The 24,598-nt window shown below is 37.1% G+C and overlaps 1 protein-coding gene across 11 annotated transcripts in view; it reads right to left on the bottom strand.

The window, feature by feature from the left end:
* Nucleotides 1–24,598, bottom strand: part of GOLGA4 (golgin A4) — a 114,599-nt gene that overhangs the window by 37,696 nt on the left and 52,305 nt on the right. For 7 of the 11 annotated variants that reach the window (XM_059077224.2, XM_059077227.2, XM_067005686.1 and 4 more), the window contains 7 exons: nucleotides 19,820–19,918; nucleotides 19,077–19,206; nucleotides 17,181–17,368; nucleotides 16,809–16,892; nucleotides 14,118–14,265; nucleotides 2,628–2,806; nucleotides 15–143 (listed from right to left, as the gene is read on the bottom strand). In XM_059077224.2, the coding sequence (XP_058933207.1) occupies nucleotides 15–143; nucleotides 2,628–2,806; nucleotides 14,118–14,265; nucleotides 16,809–16,892; nucleotides 17,181–17,368; nucleotides 19,077–19,206; nucleotides 19,820–19,918 (957 nt within the window). The remainder of the gene's footprint in view (nucleotides 1–14; nucleotides 144–2,627; nucleotides 2,807–14,117; nucleotides 14,266–16,808; nucleotides 16,893–17,180; nucleotides 17,369–19,076; nucleotides 19,207–19,819; nucleotides 19,919–24,598) is intronic. The other 4 variants (XM_059077226.2, XM_067005687.1, XM_067005688.1 and 1 more) reach the window with 1 other exon arrangement.

Consider the following 24,598-nt stretch of genomic DNA (forward strand, 5'->3'; position numbering starts at 1 on the left):
AAATAGGTACTTACAAGAGCTACTTTCATTTGCTCCTGAAATTCCCTTTCTTGGGTCTGAAACTTCTTAGTCAGTTCCTGCTCCCTGCTGGCCAGCTCCTCTTCATGAAGCTTCTGTAATTTTGCAATTTGTTCTGAGGATTTCTGAAAAGCAACCAAATAGTTAAAGTGAGACACCAGAATAAAATATGTAACTCTACAACTAAATAATGCTTTATTATAATCAAGTTAATAGCTTCTTAAGAGGAAAAATTGGAACATATTTCCCACATAAATCAAAAGTCACCAAACTCTCGAGAGTTAAAAGAAAACCCAGTAAAGTGTTGCTCCTCATTTAAGACAAGGAGAGTTGCAGCTGCAATGGTCAGTCCTATGGGGTTGAAGCTCCAATTCCACATTATACGAAGATGTTCCCCACCAATCAGGATAGGGAAGCACAGTAGGGGGAATAAGGATGCTCTCAGAGAGGGCACTCCACCATGGTCAAGGTGTTCTGGCTATAGCCATCTATTTATGCCTAGCTTTCCAGGCATGTACTGCTACTTATTAAAAAGTATTGACTTTGTTCTTTCTTGAATAGGCGGACTCAATATTATAAAAATGTCAAATCACCCTAAATAAATTCAAAAATTTAATATAATCAAATAAAACAAAATGAGGGAAGGGCCACTGGACAAAATAAACATGCAAGAATAGCTGATCTCTTCTGAAAAATAAGAGTAACAAGGAGAGGCTACCAAATAGTAGAACACTATAAAACTAAAACATACGATAAAACTGGTATTAGTATAATACCAGCACATGGTCAGACAAAGCAGTGGAACAGCACAGAGAATCCAGAAGGCCCATACGTAGCACTACAATAATTTAGTATATAATAAAGGTAGTATGGCATGTCAGAAAGGAAAACATGGGTTATTAAAGAAATGATTTGAAGGCTACTAGGTAGTCATTTGGAAAAAATTTAAGTTGGATCCCGACCTCACTCCTCACACTAAATAAATTTCAGTTGGATCAAAGATTTAACCATAAAAAATGAAAACATAAAAGTATTAGATGAGAGGGCTCCCCGGTGGCACAGTGGTTAAGAATCTGCCCGCCAACGGAGGGGACATGGGTTCGAGCCCTGGTCTGGGAAGATTCCACATGCTGTGGAGCAACTAAGCCCATGCATTGCAACTACTGAGCCTGTGCTCTAGAGCCCACGAGCCACAACTACTGAGCCCACGTGCCATAACTGCTGAAGCCCACGTGCGTAGAGCCCATGCTCCACCACAAGAGAAGCCACTGCAGTGAGAAGCCCACACGCACCACAACGAAGAGTAGACCCTGCTCAACACAACTAGAGAAAAGCCCGCACGCAGCAATGAAGACCCAATGCAGCCAAAAATAAATAAACAAATAAATTTATTTTTAAAAAAAAAACTACAATGATATCATTATTTTAACTTAGCTTGGAAAGGTAACAAAATTCAGGTAATACCATCTTTGTGTGTGTGGGGGTAACATATTCTAATACATTGCTCATGAGTATAAACTGTCCTCCACTAAACTTGTAGCAACTATCCAATAATTATAAATACACATAATTTTTTCCTAGATTCCACTTCTAGGAATCTATTCTAAAGAAACACCGGGGGGCTTCCCTGGTGGCGCAGTGGTTGAGAATCCGCCTGCCGATGCAGGGGACATGGGTTCGTGCCCCGGTCCGGGAAGATCCCACATGCCGCTGAGCGGCTGGGCCCGTGAGCCATGGCCGCTGAGCCTGCGCGTCCGGAGCCTGTGCTCCGCAATGGGAGAGGCCACAACAGTGAGAGGCCCGCAAAAAAAAAAATAAATAAAAAAATAAAGAAACACCGATGTGAGCAAATACGATAAGGATATTCACAATTTCCAACAGTAAAAACTGAAAGCCTAAATATCCATCAGCAGAAGTGATTAAATTATGAGCTATTCATACAATGAAGTCCTGAGCAGTCTTTAAAACAAATGGGGCATCATTATCAACTCAATAATAAAGAACAACCTCCAAGACAGATTATTAAGTGGAAAAGCTAAATACAGATCAGTAAAAATAACATGCCATCTTTTGTGTTTAAAACAAATAAATAAATAAAGAGACTCCCCTGGTGGTCCAGGGGTTAAGAATCTGCCTTCCAATGCAGGGGACGTGGGTTTGGTCCCTGGACAAGGAGCTAAGATCCCACATGCCGCGGGGCAACTAAGTCCATGTGCCACGACTACTGAGCCTGCGCGCTTGCACACCACAACTAGAGAGAAGTCTGCACGCCACAACGGAAGATCCCGCATGCCACAATGAAGATCCCATGTGCTGCAAGTAAGACCCAATGTAGCCAAATAAAAAATTTAGTTAATTAATTAAAGAGAGGATTAGAAAACATAAGAGAGAAATTATATGCAGAGACTATCTCTGGGAAGTACAGCCAAAAAGGTACACGTTCATTTCTCTATCAAAGTGCTTTTTTCCTATATCTGAAACATCACGAAATGATCAAGGTTTCAAACAAAATACAAATTAACTCTTCTTTACTATCAATGATATAGGAAAAGCATAAGACTTAAGTTTCAACACTGCCGTAGTCCATTTCAATCCAGAAATATTCTTACTTTCATTACATGAACAATCTCCTGTTTCACGTGGCCTAATTCTTGTTGAAGTCTGTTACGCTCCTCCTCACTTGTTTTTTCAATGGCTTTTATTTGCTCCTCCATTTCTGCTTTCATTTTTCTCCGTGCTTCTTCTGTTTTTTGGGCTGTACTCAAGGCTCTTTCAAGTTCCTCAAAAGCTACAATGAAAACAGCAGAAAACAAGTATCTCAAGAAATACTATATTGAGCTAAAGTGTTTTACATTCAATTTATGGGAACTAAGAGCAGCAGTAGCAGAAGAGGTTAAAAAACTCATCACTGTTTTAAGCCAAGAGATATTTGAGTAGCTAAAAGCCACAGAAATGTCCAGTCACTGAAAGCAATTTGTCATTGAGTTCTGGATTCAAATCTTAAGATTGCTTATATGAGTTTAAGCTCAGAATGTAGACAAAATATTAAATTACTAAAGATTGCTCACTCTCCCCACAAGTGTCCTTATGGATAGCAAATTCAAAGAAATGAAGACTTGTCCCTACTTCTGTAGTATATAATTCCAATTGCTTTTTTGTTTGTGATGCAGTTCTTATCTAATTATCTAATTATTATCAATTATCTAATAATTATCTACTTATTATCAATAATTAGGTAATATATGGAGGTTCCTTAAAAAAAACTACAAATAGAACTACCATACGACCCAGCAATCCCACTACTGGGCATATACCCTGAGAAAACCATAATTCAAAAAGAGTCATGTACCAAAATGTTCACTGCAGCTCTATTTACAATAGCCAGGACATGGAAGCAACCTAAGTGTCCACCAACAGATGAATGGATAAAGAAGATGTGGCACATATATACAATGGAATATTACTCAGCCATAAAAAGAAATGAAACTGAGTTATTTGTAGTGAGGTGGATGGACCTGGAGTCTGTCATACAGAGTGAAGTAAGTCAGAAGGAGAAAAACAAATACTGTATGCTAACACATATATATGGAATCTAAGAAAAAAAATGTCATGAAGAGACTAGGGGTAGGACGGGAATAAAACACAGATATACTAGAGCATGGACTTGAGGATATGGGGAGGGGGGTGGGTAAGCTGTGACGAAGTGAGAGAGTGGCATGGACATATATACACTACCAAATGTAAAACAGATAGCTAGTGGGAAACAGCTGCATAGCACAGGGAGATCAGCTAGGTGGTTTGTGACCACCTAGAGGGGTGGGATAGGGAGGGTGGGAGGGAGGGAGACGCAAGAGGGAAGAGATATGGGAACATATGTATATGTATAACTGATTCACTTTGTTGTAAAGCAGAAACTAACACACCACTGTAAAGCAATTATACTCCAATAAAGATGTTAAAAAAAAATAATAATAATAATAATTAGGTAATACTATTATATACTCACTAGGACATTTTTAAGAATGAAAAAATTATTCTTTGACTAATCTTATTTTTAAAAACCTCTTAACCATATGATAACAGCAGGGTTTTTTTAAAAATATTTACTGTCTGAATCACATATTTAAACAATGTATTTTGATATGAAACCTACTACTTGTGTAAGTTTCGGATTAGTGTAGTTAACTAGAAAGAAATCTTTACCTGATTCAACGTGTATAAAAAGGCACTACCAGGGCTTCCCTGGTGGCCAGTGGTTGGGAGTCCGCCTGCCAATGCAGGGGACACGGGTTCATGCCCTGGTCTGGGAAGATCCCACATGCCGCGGAGCGGCTGGGCCCGTGAACCATGGCCACCGATCCTGCGCATCCGGAGCCTGTGCTCCGCAAGAGGAGAGGCCACAGTGGTGAGAGGCCCGCGTATCAAAAAAAAACAAAAAAACAAAAAAACAATCATCTAGGCTAGAGTAGTAAGATCTTTGAGGACAGCTCATCCAGTATCAAACAAAATCAGATATGATGGGTGCAAGAGCTGGGTAACTTGACACCAAAAATATATGTGTGTGTGTTTATGTATATTTGTGTATATATGCATGTGTGTGTATATATGTGTTTGTGTATGCATGTGTGCACTGCATATGTGTGCAAACATACACTTTCCCTCTCTCTCCCCTTCTTTCTCTCTCTACTGACAAAATAGTAGCCTGTGAAAATCCTACAGCTATTATCATCCTAGACTATTTCCTTTAGTCCTCACAGACTAGAAGACACCAGACTTCCCTTTACCAAAGAGATGAACTATAAATAAAACATCAATTTTCAAGATGGGTTTTAATCCTTTTAAGAAACATATATCCAGAGGTGACAGTTCATTGACATGTGTAGTATTTTCACTCCCAGTGGTATAAGAAATGTGGAACTTCAACCTATGATATCTCACTTAAAAGCACCTTTATTAAGCACAATTTGACTTAACAGTGGTTTGAGCAAAAGAATTGCATATCTGAAGCAAACATGTATTCTAAAGCATTTTCTTAATGATGAACTGTAGTAGGTATAGAAAAAGGCAAGAGAAAGGCTGAATTCTGGTAACAACCAGGAAACACAACTTACTTTGCTCACTACATTAAAAAAAACAACAACAAAACACTTCTCTGGCAACCATGTTTTTGATATTAAAAAAATCTACCCAATTTATTCATTTTATATGCACATGTATAAAACTATAGCTCAAATAAGGTCTAAATTTCAAAGGCATATTAATTAGCTGAAATCATTTTTAAAGATTCCTACTCCAACTTTACTGATATTTGCCTGCAAACACCAAGATGATAATCCTTAGACATAAATATGTTGGTATATAAAATATTTAAAGGGAAATGCTCTTTGTTTTAGTTAGATATTCTTTTACTATAAATTCTGGTGTCGAGCATTAAGAAGCACCTCTTGCTAGGAATAAGAAATTAGTTTCCTAGTTTCTCAAAAACGAGTGGAGTGAACTGATCAATTACGGGAAAGAAATTCCGTAACAGAGTGCTTACTGCTTAGTTTGAACTGAAGGTTTAAATCTGGGAAAGAAAAACATGGAAAAAGGGAATGACGATATTTTTAAATGCTTATTAGATGTCATCACAATCTTTTCCTTACTGCTAATATTTGGCATGTAAGATTGCACTTACAGTAGCACTTCTAAGCACTTCACAGAAATATCTTAAATCAGGCTCTAGAGAACCTGAAGATAGTTTTGATATTCTTCCAGCAAGACAGAGTTTTAAATGAAAAACTTTTGTCAATTAAGCAAAATAAAACAAAACTGTACACAGTCAATACCAAGTGAATTTTCATTGTTTTCTTTAAATTCCAGAATCCAATATAGTATAAAAATAGATGTAGTGCTCTCACTTTCTCAACAACAAAAAAATCTATGCCACAAAGTTCCTATTTGGATATAATTTTCCAATAGTTAACTTTTCTAACCATACTCAGTAAATTTTAGTATATTCTCCTATATTATATTCTAATTTTAGTGTTTAATCCTCCAAAATAGCTTTCCTACGTCACTTGATTATCCATCATATAATGATTAAGGTAGGACAGATCTGGTTCCAAAGTTCTTTTCATCTAAATTTAATCCTTTCTTCCTACTTTCTGCCACCTTGTCAGAGAACCATATAATTTTATACCTAAAAAGACACCTTTGAGATGTCCTCATTCAAATGTAAGAACTGAGTCATCCAACTTCTCCTTCAGATGATAAATCAACTTAAGTATACAGGATTTAAGGAACAATCCTTACCTTGCATTATTTTTTAAAACTAAGAATGCTGACGTTGATCAAGTTCAGCTGAGCAATAATACACCTTACTAAACCAGAATTTCTGAACCAATCAATTACTGATGGCTTCTAACTCTCAATAAAATGCAGCATGTTATTATACCTCTGACAGACATACAAAAACTCACTGCTTTCCACCTCCATTTTGCTTTATGAAACTGTTAAGTCCCCCCCAAATAAAATAAAATTTTAAAGAGGCAATAAAACACATTTCTATATCCACATACAGAAAGCTTATTTCAAACCCACTCTACACTCTACCACAAATGAAGCCACTTCCTTACAGGAAGTCTGTGTCCAACAAGTCCCATTTCAATGTTGAAGGAGGATATACTGAGCTTACTTACTAACCAGAAACATCTCACCTTCTGATCTTGCAACCACCAGACATAGTAAAGTGGTGTCCTTAGCCTATAATATTCTCAAGTGAATTCCCCACTCTTTCCAAAATGAAACTATGCTAGGATTTTAATGCTGAGTACTAAAGAAGTATGTTCTGAATGTCTACATAATTTGTCTTCCAATTACCAACACAGGATAAGTGAGTGGGGAGAAAGAAAGCGTGCATCAGCCCCAGCTGACAAGTCTTCTGCCAACATGCAAGAGTGCACAGAGAAACCATGGTCACAGCACACACCAACAGGAAGGCTAAGCACGAACTGCCGCCAAATGTTGCAAGAACACGTTGTGTTCTTCCAAAGCAAAATTCAATGTATCTCAGGCAATTTTTGCTTTAAAAAAAAAAAAACCACTTTGAAAATATTTCTAGAAAAAATTGAATGTACCTTAATAACGGTCCTCTATCAGTTAAGAAAAACACAGGGCATACCTTTTATTGCTGGCTCATCACTTTCCCCTTCAGAAGAGGTTTACTCATGTCCATGGGAATTATGAAAATGGACAAATGCTCACTATATGAGTTACTTGAGAAAGGTTGGCAATCTACAGCTCAATAATATAACCATTCATTCATCATATATTTATTAGATATTTGACATCTGCCAAGCATATGTTAGGCATTGGGTGAGATAAAGAAAATATTTCACAAAAAGACAGTTGAAGTAATAAGGCAGGCGGGGGGGAGGGAGGTATATAAAAGAACTAATCCTCAGGCTAAGCCAGGAAGAATGTGGCATTTGCTTTTGCCACTTCACTGTCTTTCCCCCTCCTATTCCTCAACGTCCTAACCAATCATAATAAATAACAAATGCCGGAATTCTGAGATTCTAGGCAGCATTACTGTTTTGTTACACTGTCCCAGGGGACACTTTACTGTAAAAATATACTCCCCCTGCAGGGAAGAAGCAAAGAGGCAGAAATGTGGAAAGGCTGCCACCTCTAGATTAACTAAGAAGTTGATTAATAACATCAAGAATGAATAAGGAAGCCAGTGCTTATTTCTTTATCCCAGCAAAAAAGCTGCTAAAATGCATGTGATATAAAACCAAAAAAACACAGCTAGTACTATGAAATGAATGAAATGCAAATTAACAGAAAAAAACAACACAAAGATTTATCAGAATTCCCATCCAATAATCAAGTGTCTTTTGTGAATAAAAGCAAAAGTCTAGAGCAGCAGTTTTCAAAGTGTGGTCCACAAATCCTAGGGTCATGAGATCCTTTCTGAGGGTCTATGAGGTCCTCCTGTTTCTAAATACACATCTGCATGAGGGCAGATGTTCTTCATATATTTTAACCAAGATAATATATCACAACAGACTGAATGTAGAAACAGACATGAAAATACAGCTATCTTCTATTAAGCCAAACAATAAGATAAGATAAAAATGTAAAACAATGCCATTCTTCACACTAAATTGTGTTTCGGGAAATATGGGTAATTTTCATAAAAGTGTTCAATACTTACATGTAATAGGTTTATAATTGTTATTTTAAAATGAACTTTTAAAAAATTTCTTAGTTTTAATTTATAATATAATAAATATCAATCCACATAACCCACACAAACAAATACTCTTTGGAAACCTCAGTAAGCTTTAAGAGTGTAAGGAGATGCCTGTGATTAAAAAGTTTGAAAACCACTGGTCTAGAGTTTATATAAATGAAAATAAAATAATACTACCACCTAGTGGCATAAACCAGATATTGCAATACTTATAAGTTGGGGCCTTCAGAAATTTAATAAATATCACATGTGCAATGGAAATCTACTTTTCAAGCCACTAACCAAAATACATAACAGGATTCACTCTAAGGATTAACTATGCTTTGACCTTTAAACTTTTTACAGATCTATCCAAATTTCATGTACTCCTTACATTAACCATGCAAATTTACTATCAAATACTTTGAAAACATCAGGATGATCTTGAAAAATATTAGGTTAAAGCTAAGTAAATTTAATTAAATGGAAAATATGATTCTGTAGCAAAGAAACGTGTTCCTCTAGTTGCTGGTGCTTTCCAGTAAAAGTGACATTGCCAGGGACATAAATATGTGCAGGCTGACAATGACTTTCTAAAGGTATGTATGTACAGCTACTATTGTAGAAATGTATCAAGCACCTATAAATACATGACTATGAAATTAAAAACCTATATTAAATTAAAATCTAATTCCATTTAAAATAATAAAATTTTCCATCAGGTGTTCATTCAGTGCCAAAATGTGTACATACTACTCACCTAACATGGCATACTTAAATTCAACTTTAATTCATACTCTTTTGCCTGAGAAACATGGAATTTTCTTTGTAAAGCTTACTCTAAGTACCCATGATAAGAAAAAACAGCCCTTACCCCAGTCCTGTTCATACAAGGCTTGGGAAAGGCACCATGATTCACTTATTGGCATGTGTGGATGCACAAAAATAAGATGTTTTGTGAGACTTAAGACTCCAAGAAAACTCTGTTACATAAATTATCAACAACTAACAAAGCACTTAAATACACATGTGATTTTTGTTTGTTATATAAATATGCATAAATCTTATACATTATTTAAAAATAAACTCTTATTTTAAAGGGTCCTTCAAATAAATGTTCCACTGAATGTCTTTGGTATATCAGGTTTCTACTCTACAAATGAAAAAGAAACTTATTTCCTGCACAAACACAACATGACAATAAAAAAGCAAAGAATGTTGTGAGTTAATCTACATTTTAAAATTCAGCCAATCATATAAAACACAGAACTTCAGCAAAGACAGCGTACATGAAAGGGAAACAGGGTTTACAAAAGTCAGTGCACTCTGGAAACTTTCCTAATCCAAGCAGAATATTTTATTCATTTTGCACAGTTGTAGGTGAGAACATTTTAAGGACAGGGTGTTAATACTATGATATGGGTTCTTTATTGTAATGGCTATATTTAAATCTCTTAAAGGTGATTAACAAAAAAAAGACTAAACGTCTACGGGTAAGACTTTATCTGGAGAAAAAATTCAAGGATGGAATAAGCTGTATTACAAAGTTGTTACAGTATTATTCAGAATAGTGAAAGAAAATAATCTAGGTGCTGATCAATAGGGAGATGGTTAATGATGTACATGCATTCAGACAAAGCCATTAAAATGTTAGTACTTTAGCAACATGTAAAACTACTCCTAATATAACGCTAAATAAAGAAAAAGGAGTATACAAAATTATATGGACAATTATGATTACAATCATATAAAACAAGGATTGAGAAAAGACTAAATGGAAGTGTATTGAAACGACAGCAAGGTGCTTTCATTTTCTCTATTTTCCAATTTTTGGGTAATATACCACATTAATGATTAGCCAGCTACTCTACCTCCCAACCCAGGTAAAACATACACACACATGCACACAAAGAATACCCAAGACGTAGTGTGAACTTCAGCAGCATTAACATTCTGCACGGGTGCTGCATTGAAGAGGTAATATTCTAGACAATTAGTAATAATACCTAGTACCTAAAAAAATACCATCACATACTTAAGCTAAATCACCAGAATTCTCCAAATTTAAAATCTGGTTACTTGAAGATATGACCATCTGTTTTTAAGTAACATCTAGAAAGGAATACTATCAACAGTTGTAGTAGAATACTTGTAACAAATATATTTATTTTTGGTTTTCTTTATTCACTGAAATAATTTTAACAAAAGTACTATAGTATTGTACTTCAGAAAACATGCCTACCAGTTCCACTGTAGAGTAGAATAAGTACTACGAGCTGATACAGCATCAAGTAGGCATGTTACCATATTCCCATAGTCTTGGCATTTTATGATAGTATTATTCTTTTTAAAATCAGAGACACTCAGATTTCCTGTCTTCCAACATATGAGAAGCATCACAGTTTGTCTAGAAAAACTATGAGAAGCAGTGCAATAGACTGTTTTCTAAGAAAAGTAGTGAGGAATATGTTTGAGCCGCATTTTGATCTCCAGAATAAGTGAGCCCCCAAAAGTAGCCATTTGTCTACTAATATCCACGTCAAGAACTGCTAAATACATGAGTTAAATTTTTACAATCAAAAATGCACTAGGAGAGTTCAGATCCTTTGATAATTATTTTATGTAGACACATTTACTTCTAAAAACCTTAACAACCACAAACTTTAATGTTAGTTAGTGTTTCCTTCACATGGCCAGCTCTTATGTGTTTTTTAGCCTTTGAATTTTAAATCTAAGAAAGAGAAAGACAAACATTTAACAGAGCAATTGAATTCTCCAAGAGCCAAATGATGTTTATAAAAATTTATGAAAACTCTATTTCCTTTACAAAGACCTTTTCTTACTTTTAGTACTAAATTGGGACTTCTCTGTCAATTGGCATATGCATTTTATATTTGAACTAAAAATCACATCAGAACAATTCTGTTCAGACTCAACTAAAGCCATTAGGTGAAATTCAGTTGATGCACAAAACTAACTTTCATTATAGATTTAAAGGGCAACATCTTCAATATGAAATCGGTCTGTTACAACTTTCTATCATAAACCTCAATAATTATGACTACAAATATAATTTTGAAAATATCTATAAAAGCACTCATAACTGTGTTATCCAAAGACTTTCCAAAATAAATATATCTATGAAATAACTGTAAATCTTAATTCTCTCTTTAAGTATTTATTAACTTTAAATATTTTGACAGTATTATTAACAGATAAGTTTCTCAACTTATAGGCTATGAAATATTACAAAAATATAGTTTTATGAAAATCACATTTAAAGACAAAATACATAAGAGGTACAATCTACCATGCATAAAATAAATAAGGTACAAAGATATATTGTACAGCACAAGAAATACAATGTTTTATAATAACTATAAATGGAGTATAACCTTTAAAAATTGTGAATCACTATGTTGTACACATGAAACCTATGTAATATTGTACATCAACTATACCTCAATTGTAAAAATAAACAAATAAAGACAAAATACATCTGTGCTTTGGAGAAACAAGAGAAGGAAGGCTGTATTACAAAAGAGTTGACTGGAACAGCAGCCTGGGAAACTTTTACCCTACATATGAATTAACTGTATATTTTGTCTGCCTTTTCATCATGTGCCCCTTTTTACTTGTTATTCATGGGTTTCTACCTCCTCACAAGATGCACCTCAATTTTAAAAGGAAATGTAATCCCTGACCAGCATTATTTTCTCTCAGCTGGCTACAAGAGTCAACAAAAGCAGTCCTAAAAATGAAAAGGCTTGACATGAGAAGCTGAGACTCTGCATTAGGTTTTCTGCTCACGGAAAGCAAACCTGTTTCACAGCGTCTCACGAGTCTCCAGTTGCTTCAGCGAAGTCTTTAGAGATTATAATCTGAGAGATTCTACCCATTAATGCTCTCTGAAGGGAAATCTTAGGCTTTGGGGGATCAAATTTCTAAATTTCCCAGCCACTTGTCAATAAAACAACTATACGGAGATGAGGAGATATGTATGAGCACAACCAACTGCCTCTCTCATCCAGAGCCATTCCTTTCCTTAAACCTTACAATCTGGTTTCTAAAATCATTTCTGAAACTGCATTCTGGGAATCAAATCCTCATGCAAATTAAAAGACATTAAAAAAAATCTTCATCCTACCTCCCCCACTTTTGGAAATGCCTCCTATATTCCCCCAGAAGCATAAGTATCCGCAATTCCTATGACTTCTCAGGTTACTTTTTTTGCTCTCATTTATGTCTCTTTGCCAAACTCAATATCATAGGCTCTGGACTCAAAATGCCCAGATTCAAATCCTGACTATACATTTACTCTCTGTGGGTGAATGTAAGCAAGTTACTTAACTTCTATGTTCCTAGGTTTTCTTGTCTCCTTTCTTATTTGTGAAATGAGGATAACAGTAATACCCAAGTCATAGAAATTTTGAGGATTAAATACAAACACATACACAAGTGAACACGAGCAAAGCATTCATGACAGAGCCTTGCATAAAGTAAGTGCTGGCTATTAGCAGCAGCAGCCACTAAGACTACCACCGCTTCTACTACCAGTAAAACAATCTTTCAGAGAAATCAGCCTCTTCTACAGATCAAACCGCAGGCTTCAACCTTAGGCTAACAACTCCTAAAAGATGCTCTGATTTTTTATTTCCAAATTCCTACAGGTCAATTCCATCTGGAAACCTCATGATAGGCCCAAATTCAAAGAATCTAAGCAAACTCACCATTTCACTCTATTCCTCAGTGTCCCCATTTAGACTTCCTATTCTGACTTCACCTGATTCATTCGGTCTCCTAACCTTAAAACTCTGGCATCACCTTGGACTCCTACTTTTCTTCTGCCCCTCCAAGTTAACTGGATACCAAATTCTGCAAATTTGACTCTTCCTCTCCTTCCCAGACCCGCCATCCTAGTCAAGGTGGCCAAAGCTCTCAGTTCCCAAAGCCTGGATTTCTACCCTTGCTTTTAAGTTTGACTTTCCACTTCATTTATTTTCTACATACAACACTGGCTTCCATCACATTATGCTTTCCTATTACTGGTTTCCTTGTTTACCAAAGTCTAAACTCAGTTACTCACTTTTACAGACTTTAACAGTCAGTTCCTTCACAATCCAACTTCACTTCCCACTTCAGCAAGAATGGTTTCCAGTTGACACACCCACCCCCTATGGTCACTGGGCCCGTTTATGATCTTAAATCTGAAATATGTGCTGTCCCCATCTCTCTGTTTAGGCCCATTCTACTCATCATCTGAGGCCCAAGTCAACTCATATCCTCACTAACCTAAAGGCACCAGTTCACCCTGCTCTCTCCTCTTCCTAACATCTCTACTTTCTTTCCGAGCATTATTCAGTATCATACCTTGCTGAATACTGGTCTCTACACTTTACAGTCTAGCATTTATTGGGTCAAAACATAATGCAGTTATGTATAACACTGAATTATTCCATCATTCTCTTAAAAAGCAGACTACATCTTATACTTTTTATTTGCCCTAGAGCATCCAAAAGGTAGCAGTCATTTAATATGTACCATGCTGTGCCTACTTGGGGAGTTTCAAAGTTGTAAACCTGAATTTTGATAGTCTAAGGCAGTGGTCAGCAAACATTTTCTATAAAAGGCCAGATAATAAATACTTCAGGCTTTGCAGGGCTCTACATAAACAGGCCAGGCATGGGTCGCATTTTACCCATAGGCCATAGTTTACCAACCCCTGCCTCTTCTGAGGAACAGTCCACAGTGTCTTTATAAAGAGTCTCTACAGTTAAACATTTTTATCCATATTTAACTGATTTTTCTAAATGCTGGTTGGTCAAGCACTTTACATGACTTTTGATTTCTAACATTAAACAAGTAACCCCTGAGTTCTTACCAGCTCTTTCAGATTTTTCTTTCTGTTCCCGTAATTCCTCCCCCTGGCTAGTCATCTGCTTGATGCGACAACGAAGTTGGGTAATTTCTTCTTCTTTGATTTCCAGGGTTTCATGCATCTGACGTTTTGTCTCTGCTATTACCATCCCCTAAACAGAAGTGCAGACTCTAAAGCGTTTGTGTAACAAAACTGCATTATCAATAGCACATAGCAAACTTACTTTAAAGGGCAGAAAACATAATGTCTCTTACTAAGTACAGCATACGAATTATTTTAGTATTTAGTTTTTAGTATTTAGTTTATTTAGTATTTAGTCTGTGTCCTGTGTATATACTACACTATATACTACAATAACTTCAGTTACCTGGCATATCAGGGTATTCTTAATATAAAAAATTATTTTAATAATAACTTCAAACTTTTAATTATTAACAACACATTTTAGTTAAAGATTTATTTTATAATCTTTCTATAAATGTTTACTATATTCTTCCCTATCTTAGTAAACAGTTTATATTCAACAAAATATAGCCTTTAGTACTTGGCTCAGAACCAGTCATGAACTACAATTACTGAACTGCGCTGTAACATGGGGAAAGCCCCAGAGGCTGCTGAGAGTATAAGGTTACTGCTGCCACACTGGATGGACCAAGATTGCAGTACAGAGCTACCTGGTTTTTCTCTTTCCTCTGTGACAGTCTCTGGTCCCAACACCACTCCTTATTACTGTCAGTGAGGCATTTCTCCAATTTGCTAATTGCTACTGTCTTCCCACTCTCTGGATAATCTACACAAGAAATGAAGGTCGCTAGGGGGAAAATATAATCGAATAGTATATATTAAATCAGTCATTTGCAACTAACAAAAAATGGGTGGTTCAACTTATCTCGTGAAACATAAGACTCTGTGACAGCTATTTTATGATATTAAGCAGAGTATTACCTTACTTCCAGGATTTGTCAACCCTTGCTTTAGGGTATGACTCTTCCAGATGGCTAATATTAATGAACAGATTAAAAACAAGGTAAGTGGGGCATTATTATACAAATTCCAAAAGAAAATTGTGGGCCTTCAGTTTCTTCAAAAACCAAAGCACAATGGAAAAGAGAGAGAGAGAGAGAGAGAGAGAGAGAGGGGTGGAATATATAAATTAAAAGAAGTCTTAAGAGTCATATCAACCGACTGTAATTAAAGAACCTCATTTGGATCCTGATTCATAAAAATGGGAAAGAAATGTATGAGACAAAAGGGAAAATCTGAAACTGTCTAGGTAGTTGATTGTACTAAGGAATTGCTATTAAATTTTTAGATGTGATCATAATAATGTGGTTATATTCTTATTTTAAAAAAGACCTTTGGGCTTCCCTGGTGGCGCAGTGGTTGAGAATCTGCCTGCTAATGCAGGGGACAAGGGTTCGAGCCCTGGTCTGGGAAGATCCCAAATGCCGCGGAGCAACTAGGCCCGTGAGCCACAATTACTGAGCCTGCGCATCTGGAGCTTGTGCTCCGTAACAAGAGAGGCCGCGATAGTGAGAGGCCCGCACAGCGCGATGAAGAGTGGCCCCCGCATGCCACAACTAGAGAAAGCCCTCGCAAAGAAATGAAGACCCAACACAGCAAAAATAAATAAATAAATAATTTTTAAAATAAATAAATAAAATTAAATTTAAAAGACCTTTATTTTAAATATACATTAAAATACTTATGGAAGAAATTATAAGATTTCTTAGATTTGCTCTAAAACAATCCTGGGATGAGGGTACTGGGGGCTGGGAATGTACAGATGAAACAAAATTAGCCAGGAGATGTTAACTGTTGAAGTTGGGTGATGGGTTCATAGGAATTCCTTTTATTAATCTTTGTACTTTTGTAAATGGTTTAAGTTTTTCATAATAAAAAGTTTTTTTTTTTTTTTAAAGAGAGCCTTCATGAAGTTTATGGAATAGAATCCAACAAAAAGAACAGGATGAAAAAACTGCCAATACATTCCAATAGCAGAACAGCTCTAACATGTTCTTAATTACATGGCCACTTAAAATACTGCAACTATAAAGTACCATACTAAAGAACACGGTGGATGATATGGAACTAACTGGAAGCTACTTTTTAAAAAAGGACCCAAGAACCCGCTGCTGAAAGGCTTTGGTCAAAACTGTTTTGCCCATGAATTTTTTAGCTGTCTTTGCTGCCATAGCTAAAGTTGCTGTTCCAACTCTAAACTGCCAATCTCCCCTATACATTCTAAAGTTTATTTGAAGAAATTTCTGTTTACGCTAACATATACATTACCACTTCTTTACTTTTTAGGCAATTTATCTGTGAGATTAATCTGTTTCCATTATATTTGAAAGACAATACTTATATCATTCACATTTAGTAATGCCTTAACTGTAAATAATTTAACTTTTCTCTAAAAAGTAGTTATGTTCTGTAAACAAATTTCTTTTGCAACAGTATCCTAATCTACAAATCAAAATGCTGACTGGGATCAAGAAATCACAGATTCAGCTTCACATGATACAAAACTAATGCTAATGGTTATATAAACCTAGAAATTAAAACAAAAAGATTTTTCATGGAAGCAGCTATAATAATTTTGGAAAGCAGAAGTCTGAATGCTTCCAATTGCTTCCAAAAATGAATTGGGGTTCCCCTTGACAAATTTTAGTATCATAAGTTTTGTTGTTTTACCTTATCTTGTTCAAGCTGTTCAATTAAGTTCTTTGCATCACGCAACTGAGTGATAAGTTTAGTCTTCTCAGCCATATGAAGCTCCTAAAAAAATTTTAAAAATTCATTTCCATCTCTAATAAAGCTTCTCCTCATATGAGAACTCTAAACATTTTCTCTAATTTGAACACTCCTACAAGTCTAATAGGAGAAGAGAACACAAGATGTGTCAAAAGGATGGTAAATGCTATGAAGCCCAGGGCACTCGGGGGCCCTTTCCATGCTGTCTATGGAGGAAGGGAGAAGGCTTTCCAGAGGAGATGCAGGCCACGCTGGGGCCTGTGGATCTAGCATCACAGGGCTGCGTTAGACCACAATCATTTTCTCTTTTACCTTCATCTTTTCTAGTTCTTGAAGTCTTTCATCTAGTTGTTCTTGGAGGGCTTCTTTTTCACTGGTTAACAGCATACATTGTTCCTTATGCGACCGAATGGTTTCTTTACAGCGCTGCAGTAGATTCTCTTGACGCTTAACTCTTTGCTGAAGTATTTCCAGTGTTTTAGCAGAAGCTCCATCTCCCACTATTAATAAAGCAGCATAAGCAGGGGCAGTCAGTGAGGAATCTAAGGGCACCTGGGAACAGCTACTCTGTTAGTGCACAGGACTGTATTCTCATTCCAACACTCTGCTATACTCTGAGCCAGACTGAGAAGAGACGGGTGCCCTTCCAAACCTCTACTCTGCCACTATTTGTGTGATCTGCAGCTGAAGAAGCCGCATAGTACATCCATCTCTTCTTCTGTGGTTCAACCCCAACCCAAATGGCACACAACTCAAGAGTTAACTAATGTTAACTGAATCCATCCTCTTTCAAAGACAGTTTGATGACCATCTTTTGCTATTTACAAGTGCCTCCCATGTCTTAGCGCCAATCCCCAAAGGATCACTAAAGTATTCCTTCCAAAGCATTCTAATCTCATCCAGAGAGGAGTTCTGGCAAGTACAGCTTTCTCCATCTCCTTACATTTATGACATAGCCCAGGGGTGTTCCAGGAGCCCTTACAGGTTGGTTGCTCAGATAAATGGCTGCTCAGCACCTTACTCCAGCACTGGCTGGACCAAAAGTTCATCACAAATCTCTTTGTGGTAAAGCTTGTAAATAAAAAATGGGAAGTTTACTAAATAGGTACCACAAAGCCTCAAAGAGTAGGGAGGGCTACAATTGGATTTTAAAACATAATTTAACTATTCCTTCTTTTACAATTACAAAGCAAACAATAGGGCAAATATTGGCATCTTTGAATGTAGAAATACGTAAGCAATAATACTTAAAAACTAAAAGAGACAAATAATGACAAAGAGCATATTCCTTAATCTTGAGCAGACTTAACGTTTTTTTTGTTAGGTTGGTTTTTTTTTTTTTTTGTGGTACGCGGGCCTCTCACTTTGTGGCCTCTTCCACTGAGGAGCACAGGCTCCGGACGCATAGGCTCAGCAGCCATGGCTCATGGGCCCAGCCGCTCCGCGGCAAGTGGGATCTTCCCGGACCGGGGCACGAACCTGTGTCCCCTGCATCGGTAGGCAGACTCCCAACCACTGCGCCACTAGGGAAGCTAGACTTAACCTTTTTGTATGAAATCTAGCTACTGCTATCAGTAAAACAGTATAATATAATGAATTTCAATTACACTGAAAATGTGGTGCTACTCACAGACTTTCAAGTGTCAAAACAATTACTCACTTTCTCCTGGAAAACAATAAACAAAGAGCCCAGAAAAACATCAAAAATCTTGCATCTGCTAAAAACAGGTCCAAAATGGAGGCTTAAGCTAAGCCCCACATCACCAAACTGAGACTTAATTACAGTTTCAGCCTCTCCCAGAAATGGAATCTGAAACCAGTGCATCAGGAATCACCTGGTCAACACTAGGGAGGTCACATGCCTGACAGACCCCTGCATCCCCTAAAGGAAAGGGACCTTGTCACAACCAATCCACTTTTTGCTACTATAACTTCCTTGTCCCACTCCCTTCTGCTTATGAAAGTCTTTCATTTTGTACAGCTCCCAGGAGCTCTTTTCTATCTGCTAGAAGGGGTACTGCCTGATTCATGAATGGTCTAATTAAGTCAATAAGATCTTTAAAATTGACTCAGTTGAATCTTTCTGGAAATATTAGGGTCAGGGACACTTTACTTCTACCTCAGTCCATGTCTACTACTTCCTGCCCTAGAATCTCTCACCATCCTCCTCTAGTTTTTAATGTAACCTTCTGACAAGCTGAAGCTTACCTATTGGCTCTACATCACCATCTGTGTTCTCTTTAGTGGCGCCTTCAGCCTCTGGTTCCATCTGCGAGAGTGGTTTTGGTAAATCAGCATTCATCGGGCCATTTCGTAACCGCTGTTTCAGCAAAGAAACCTAAAAAAAAAAAAAAAATGTCCTTCATTAGAAAAAAACCAAGAGAAACTTTGGCAGTAGTGCATTCCTTGAAACAGAGAAGGAATAGAGTAAAAGATACCCTTTTTGCTATAATGGGGGAGGGGGGAAATCAATATAAAAAATGTACTCCCAATGCTGCTAATTTTGATATTTGCTATTTTCAATGATGTCTTAGCCAGAAAATACAATAAATCAAAAATTATCCTTAAAATTAATTGAGAAAAAGCAGAGTTTTAAAAATCGGCCATTTTGGGACTTCCCTGGTGGTCCAGTGGTTAAAAATCCACCTTCCAATGCAGGGGACGCAGGTTCAATCCCTGGTAAGGGAACTAAGATAACACATGCCGCAGGGCAACTAAGCCCGCACGCTCTGGAGCCAACGAGCCACAACTAGAGAGAAGCTCACATGTCACAACGAAAGACCCTGCATGCTGCAATCAAGATCCCGCATGCCGCAACTAAGACTCGATGCAGCCAAATAAATAAATAAATTTTTTTAAAGTCCATTTTTTAAACATCTGGAACCTATTAGATATCCCATCAAAACCCCTTTATTTTTCTTTATCCAAAAATTCCACACTTCTTTTTTTACCTGAGTCTGAAGGACACTGATATATTGATCTTTTTCCTCTAAAGATGCATCGAACTCCTCTTGGAGATGTTTTTTTGCTTGCTGGTCCATTTGGAGCTCCTAAAACATAAAGGATTCATAAGCAGTTTTCAGTATAAAACAAAAAAACAAACCTGATATTTTCAAAGTTTAAAAACTGATCAATCCAGATTTGCATTACTCTTAAGGTATCAGCAACAATAATTAAATAATAATCAGCATTTAAAACATTAGTACTTACCCCAACAAATAATTCTGTTCCTTAAAGAATATGAAAATCCAAGAAGAAAAAGTATACTTATAGATCTGTAATCACAGCTGAATTGATAATTATGTAGAGAGGATTAAAAAAATTAGTTACTTAAGATAAAGGTAAAATTTTATCCTACTTTAAGACATCTTACTGCTTGTGCTATCTTATATTCACTTGATCTAAAACTGAATTGTTATATACTAAATAGATAATCAATAGAACCTTCCTCCTCCCAATACATGAAAGTGATCAATAGTCAAAATCAGAAGCCTCCTCAAATGAAAAGGTTGACCTAGTTGATCACCAAACAGTGAAATTTCAACTTCCTGACTTGCTGCTTTCCTTAAGTCATTAATGAGCCTCCCTAACTAAATCCAATGGTCTTTACCTCTCCACTATACCAGTCACTAATAATCACCTCCTCAACTGAGGTACCTGTTTTCTGCGGCTTCAGGGCTCCTACCTATATTCCTGTCAGAGTTCTGACAGAGTATTCTCTCAGAGTTTCCGCTGTGCCCTTCACTGATTCTCTCCGCAAATATCCCTCTGGGCTCAGTTCTGTGTCCTCAGGGCTTCTCCCTTACACTTGCTCCATTAGAATGTTGCAGATTAACACCTGGAACATAGTGGATATCCCCTCAAAACCCCACAATTTTTCTGGGATTCCTACTTTTCTAATTCTCTAAGCTCAAAATATTCAAAGTCACATTTTACTTATCTTTTGTTGACCTCTGCATATAACCAAATTCTTTCATTACTTTCTCTACAATGTTTAGGTCCTTTTTCCACATCCAAAACCATAATCCCAATCTCTAATAATTTTGATGATTAATTTCCTTTAGTAGCCTTCTAGAGAGAATTCTTACCTCAAGTCTAACTCTGATTTAATCCATCCCTCACACATTTGCTAGAAAACTTTCCTCAAACACTACTTTCAAGGACTTATAAGCAACGCCTTCTTCTTGAATTGTTTCAAACTTACTAATTCTCAAAACACTGAGGTACTAACTGTCCTCTACTCTTCCCCACACCCACATGGTCCCAAGATCTCAGCACATTTAGTGTTCCTCTCACTACAGACTCCTGGCTTGACCTCCCCCAGCAGTAGGAGTCTCCAAATGCTGGTCTTCAGATCAAGACATGTTTTTCTTAGATCTAAATTTCTTTCATCTAAACAACTGTACTTTATTGAGACTATGTCCTTCCTAATTTTTTTATTATTAAAAAAAAACTTTCTTGCATGAAATAATGACAATAAAAGAATCTGGTTCCTTATTCTCAATGTCCTCACTTGAAAAAAATAAAAGTAGCCCTATGACAAGTCTCCCTTCCCCCATTTCTGGAAGGAACTGGAAGGTAATTTCTCAGTCCCTGAAATCCAGAAGTCTGGAAAGCACTGTTCCCCCACCCATGACTGCACAGGCCAATTCTTTAGTAAGGACGAGCTAGCTGCACATCTCCTTAATAGCAATGCAGTCCTTTACTTTCTTTACAATTCACTTCTTCCAAATAATTTTCTACATTCTACCATACTAGACTCTGTTACACGGCATCCCTACCAGCCCACAAAAACTTCTCAATTTATATTATGATTTTCAGGTTTTGAATGTTTTCATCTCCTCATCTTAGGGTAAGAAATCCTTGGATACAACAAAAGAATCTTTTTTTTTTTTTTGGCCTTGCCTCACGACTTGCAGGACCTCAGTTCCCCAACCAGGAATTGAACCCAGGCCATGGCAGTGACAGCACTGAATCCTAACCACTAGACCACCAGGGAATTCCCCAGAAACATCTTTTAATCATGTCCCCTTCTCCCTCCTCCTGCTACATTAGACTATTCAACCAATAAGTACTCCATAAACAATAAAGACCACAGTTATAAAGGAACTTAAGAACTGTCAACTTACATCCTGCTACATCCCACAGGCTGGCTAGCCAGCTGTCCAACACCACCATGGTAGAGATCTCACTAGCTCCAGAACTAGACCCTAGTGTCTGGGATTACCTTCCATTTTCAGGAAGTTCTGATTAGACCCTTGGGGTCACTAAGAACAAATCGAATCCTTCTCCCATTGTGATAGTACTTCCAAACTCTGAAGCCAGGCAAAATCAAACACTGATTTTTCTCCCAACAAACCTAATCTTCTCCCACTATTCTCTATCTCAGTAAACGATGCCACCATTCACCGTCACTCAAGCCCAAATTCTTGGGGTCAATTTTGACTCCTCTCTTTTCCCCCATGTCCAATCAACAGCAAACTCTCAAAGTAGATAGCAATCTGACCATTTCTCACCACCTCTATCCCTAGCCCCATTATAGCTGCAAGAGTCTGTTAACCACCCCCAAATTACAATGAACATAATTTTCATTTTACTTCACCAAAAAGATTGTTGATTAGGAAAAACAAAAAGATCCTGAAATACCTAATAGAAGGGACAGGTTAGCCTTAGAAGTTGCCACTGACTATTTATGCAGGCAAATGATACTCTATAGCATTATAGATACTCTCTATATAGATACTCTATATATAGCATACTCTATATAGCATACTCTATAGCATAAATAAATAAGACATTCTTAGATCATTACAGGAACACCTTAGAGATATTGTGGATTCAGTTCCAGACCAACACAATAAAGTAAGTACTGCAATAAAGCAAGTCGCACAATTTTTTTGTTTTCCCAGTGCATATAAAAGTAATGTTTACACTATAATCTAAGTGTGCAACAGCACTCTGATTTTTTTTAAATGTACAAACCTTAATTTAAAAAATATTTTATCGCAAAAAGATACTAATCATCATCTGACAATGCAAGGTTGCCACAAACCTTCAATTTGTAAAAAGTCAGGATCTCTGAAGCATAATAAAGTGAAGTGCAATAAAACTAGCTCTGGTTGGGTGGAGTCAAGATGGCGTACTAGGAGGACACAGAATTCGCGTCTCCTCACAACTAGGGCACTGACCAGGCACCGGTCAGGGACCATGGACACCTAAGGGGACAGGAGGAACCCCCAGCGACCGGTGATCTCTCCTTTTGGCTTGTCAACCCCCTTTTTTCCTTTGTTCTGTTGTGGTTTTCCTTTACCTTGTTGTAGTTGTTTCAAGTATAGTTTTATTTTTCCTCTTATATTTTTTATCTTTCTAATTTTATTTTGTCTTCTATTCTTTGATGTTGTACTGCTCCTTTTTTCTTTCTTTCTCTTTTTTTTTTTACCATGCCACGAAGCTTGTGGGATCTTGGTTCCCAGGCTGGAGGTCAGCCCCAGCTCCTGTGGTGAGAGGTCCAAGTCCAAACAGCTGGACTAACAGAGAACCTCAGACCCCAGGGAATATCAATTGGAGTGAGGCCTCCCAGAGGTCCTCATCTCAGCACCAGGATCCAGCTCTATCCAACTGCCTGCAAACTCCAGTGCTGGATGTCTCAATCCAAACAAACAGTAAGACAGGAATACAGCACCAGCCATCAAAAAATAAAATAAAATAAAAATAAAGAAACGACAAAAAAATTTGTTACAGACGAAGGAGCAAGGTAAAAACCTACAAGACCAAATAAATGAGGACAAAAAAGGCAACCTGCATGAAAAAGAATTAAGAGTAATTAATGATAGTAAAGATGATCCAAAATCTCAGAAACAGAAAGGAGAAAATACAAGAAACATTTAACAAGAATCTAGAACAACTAAAGAGCAAACAAACAGTGAGAACAACACAATTACTGAAATTAAAAATACTCTAGAAGGAATCAATAGCAGAATAACTGAGGCAGAAGAATGGATAAGTGACCTGGAAGATAAAATGGTGGAAATAACTGCCAGGGAACAGAATAAAGAAAAAAGAATGAAAAGAATTGAGGACAGCCTCAGAGACCTCTGGGACAACATTGCATGCACCAACATTCGAATTATATGGGTTCCAGAAGAAGAAGAGAAAAAGAAAGTGTCTGAGAAATTTTTTTTTTTTTTTTTTTGCGGTATGCAGGCCTCTCACTGCTGTGGCCTCTCCCATTGCGGAGCACAGGTTCCGGACGCACAGGCTCAGGGGCCATGGCTCACGGGCCCAGCCGCTGGGCGGCATGTGGGATCTTCCCGGACTGGGGCACGAACCTGTGTCCCCTGCATCGGCAGGCGGAATCTCAACCACTGCACCACCAGGGAAGCCCCCTGAGAAAATATTTGAAGACACTATAGTCAAAAACTTCCCTAAAATGGGAAATGAAATAGTCAATCAAGTCCAGGAAGCACAGAGAGTACCATACAGGATAAACTCAAAGAGAAACATGCTGAGACACATATTAATCAAACTATCAAAAATTAAATACAAAGAAAAAATATTGAAAGCAGCAAGGGAAAAGCAACAAATAACATACAAGGGAATGCCCATAAGGTTAACAGCTGATTTTTTCAGCAGAAACTCTGCAAGCCAGAAGGGAGTGGCAGGACATATTTAAAGTGATGAAAGGGAAAAACCTACAACCAAGATTACTCTACCCAGCAACGATCTTATTC

Source organism: Kogia breviceps, chromosome 10 (assembly GCF_026419965.1).
Source record: "Kogia breviceps isolate mKogBre1 chromosome 10, mKogBre1 haplotype 1, whole genome shotgun sequence".
NCBI lineage: Eukaryota > Metazoa > Chordata > Mammalia > Artiodactyla > Physeteridae > Kogia > Kogia breviceps.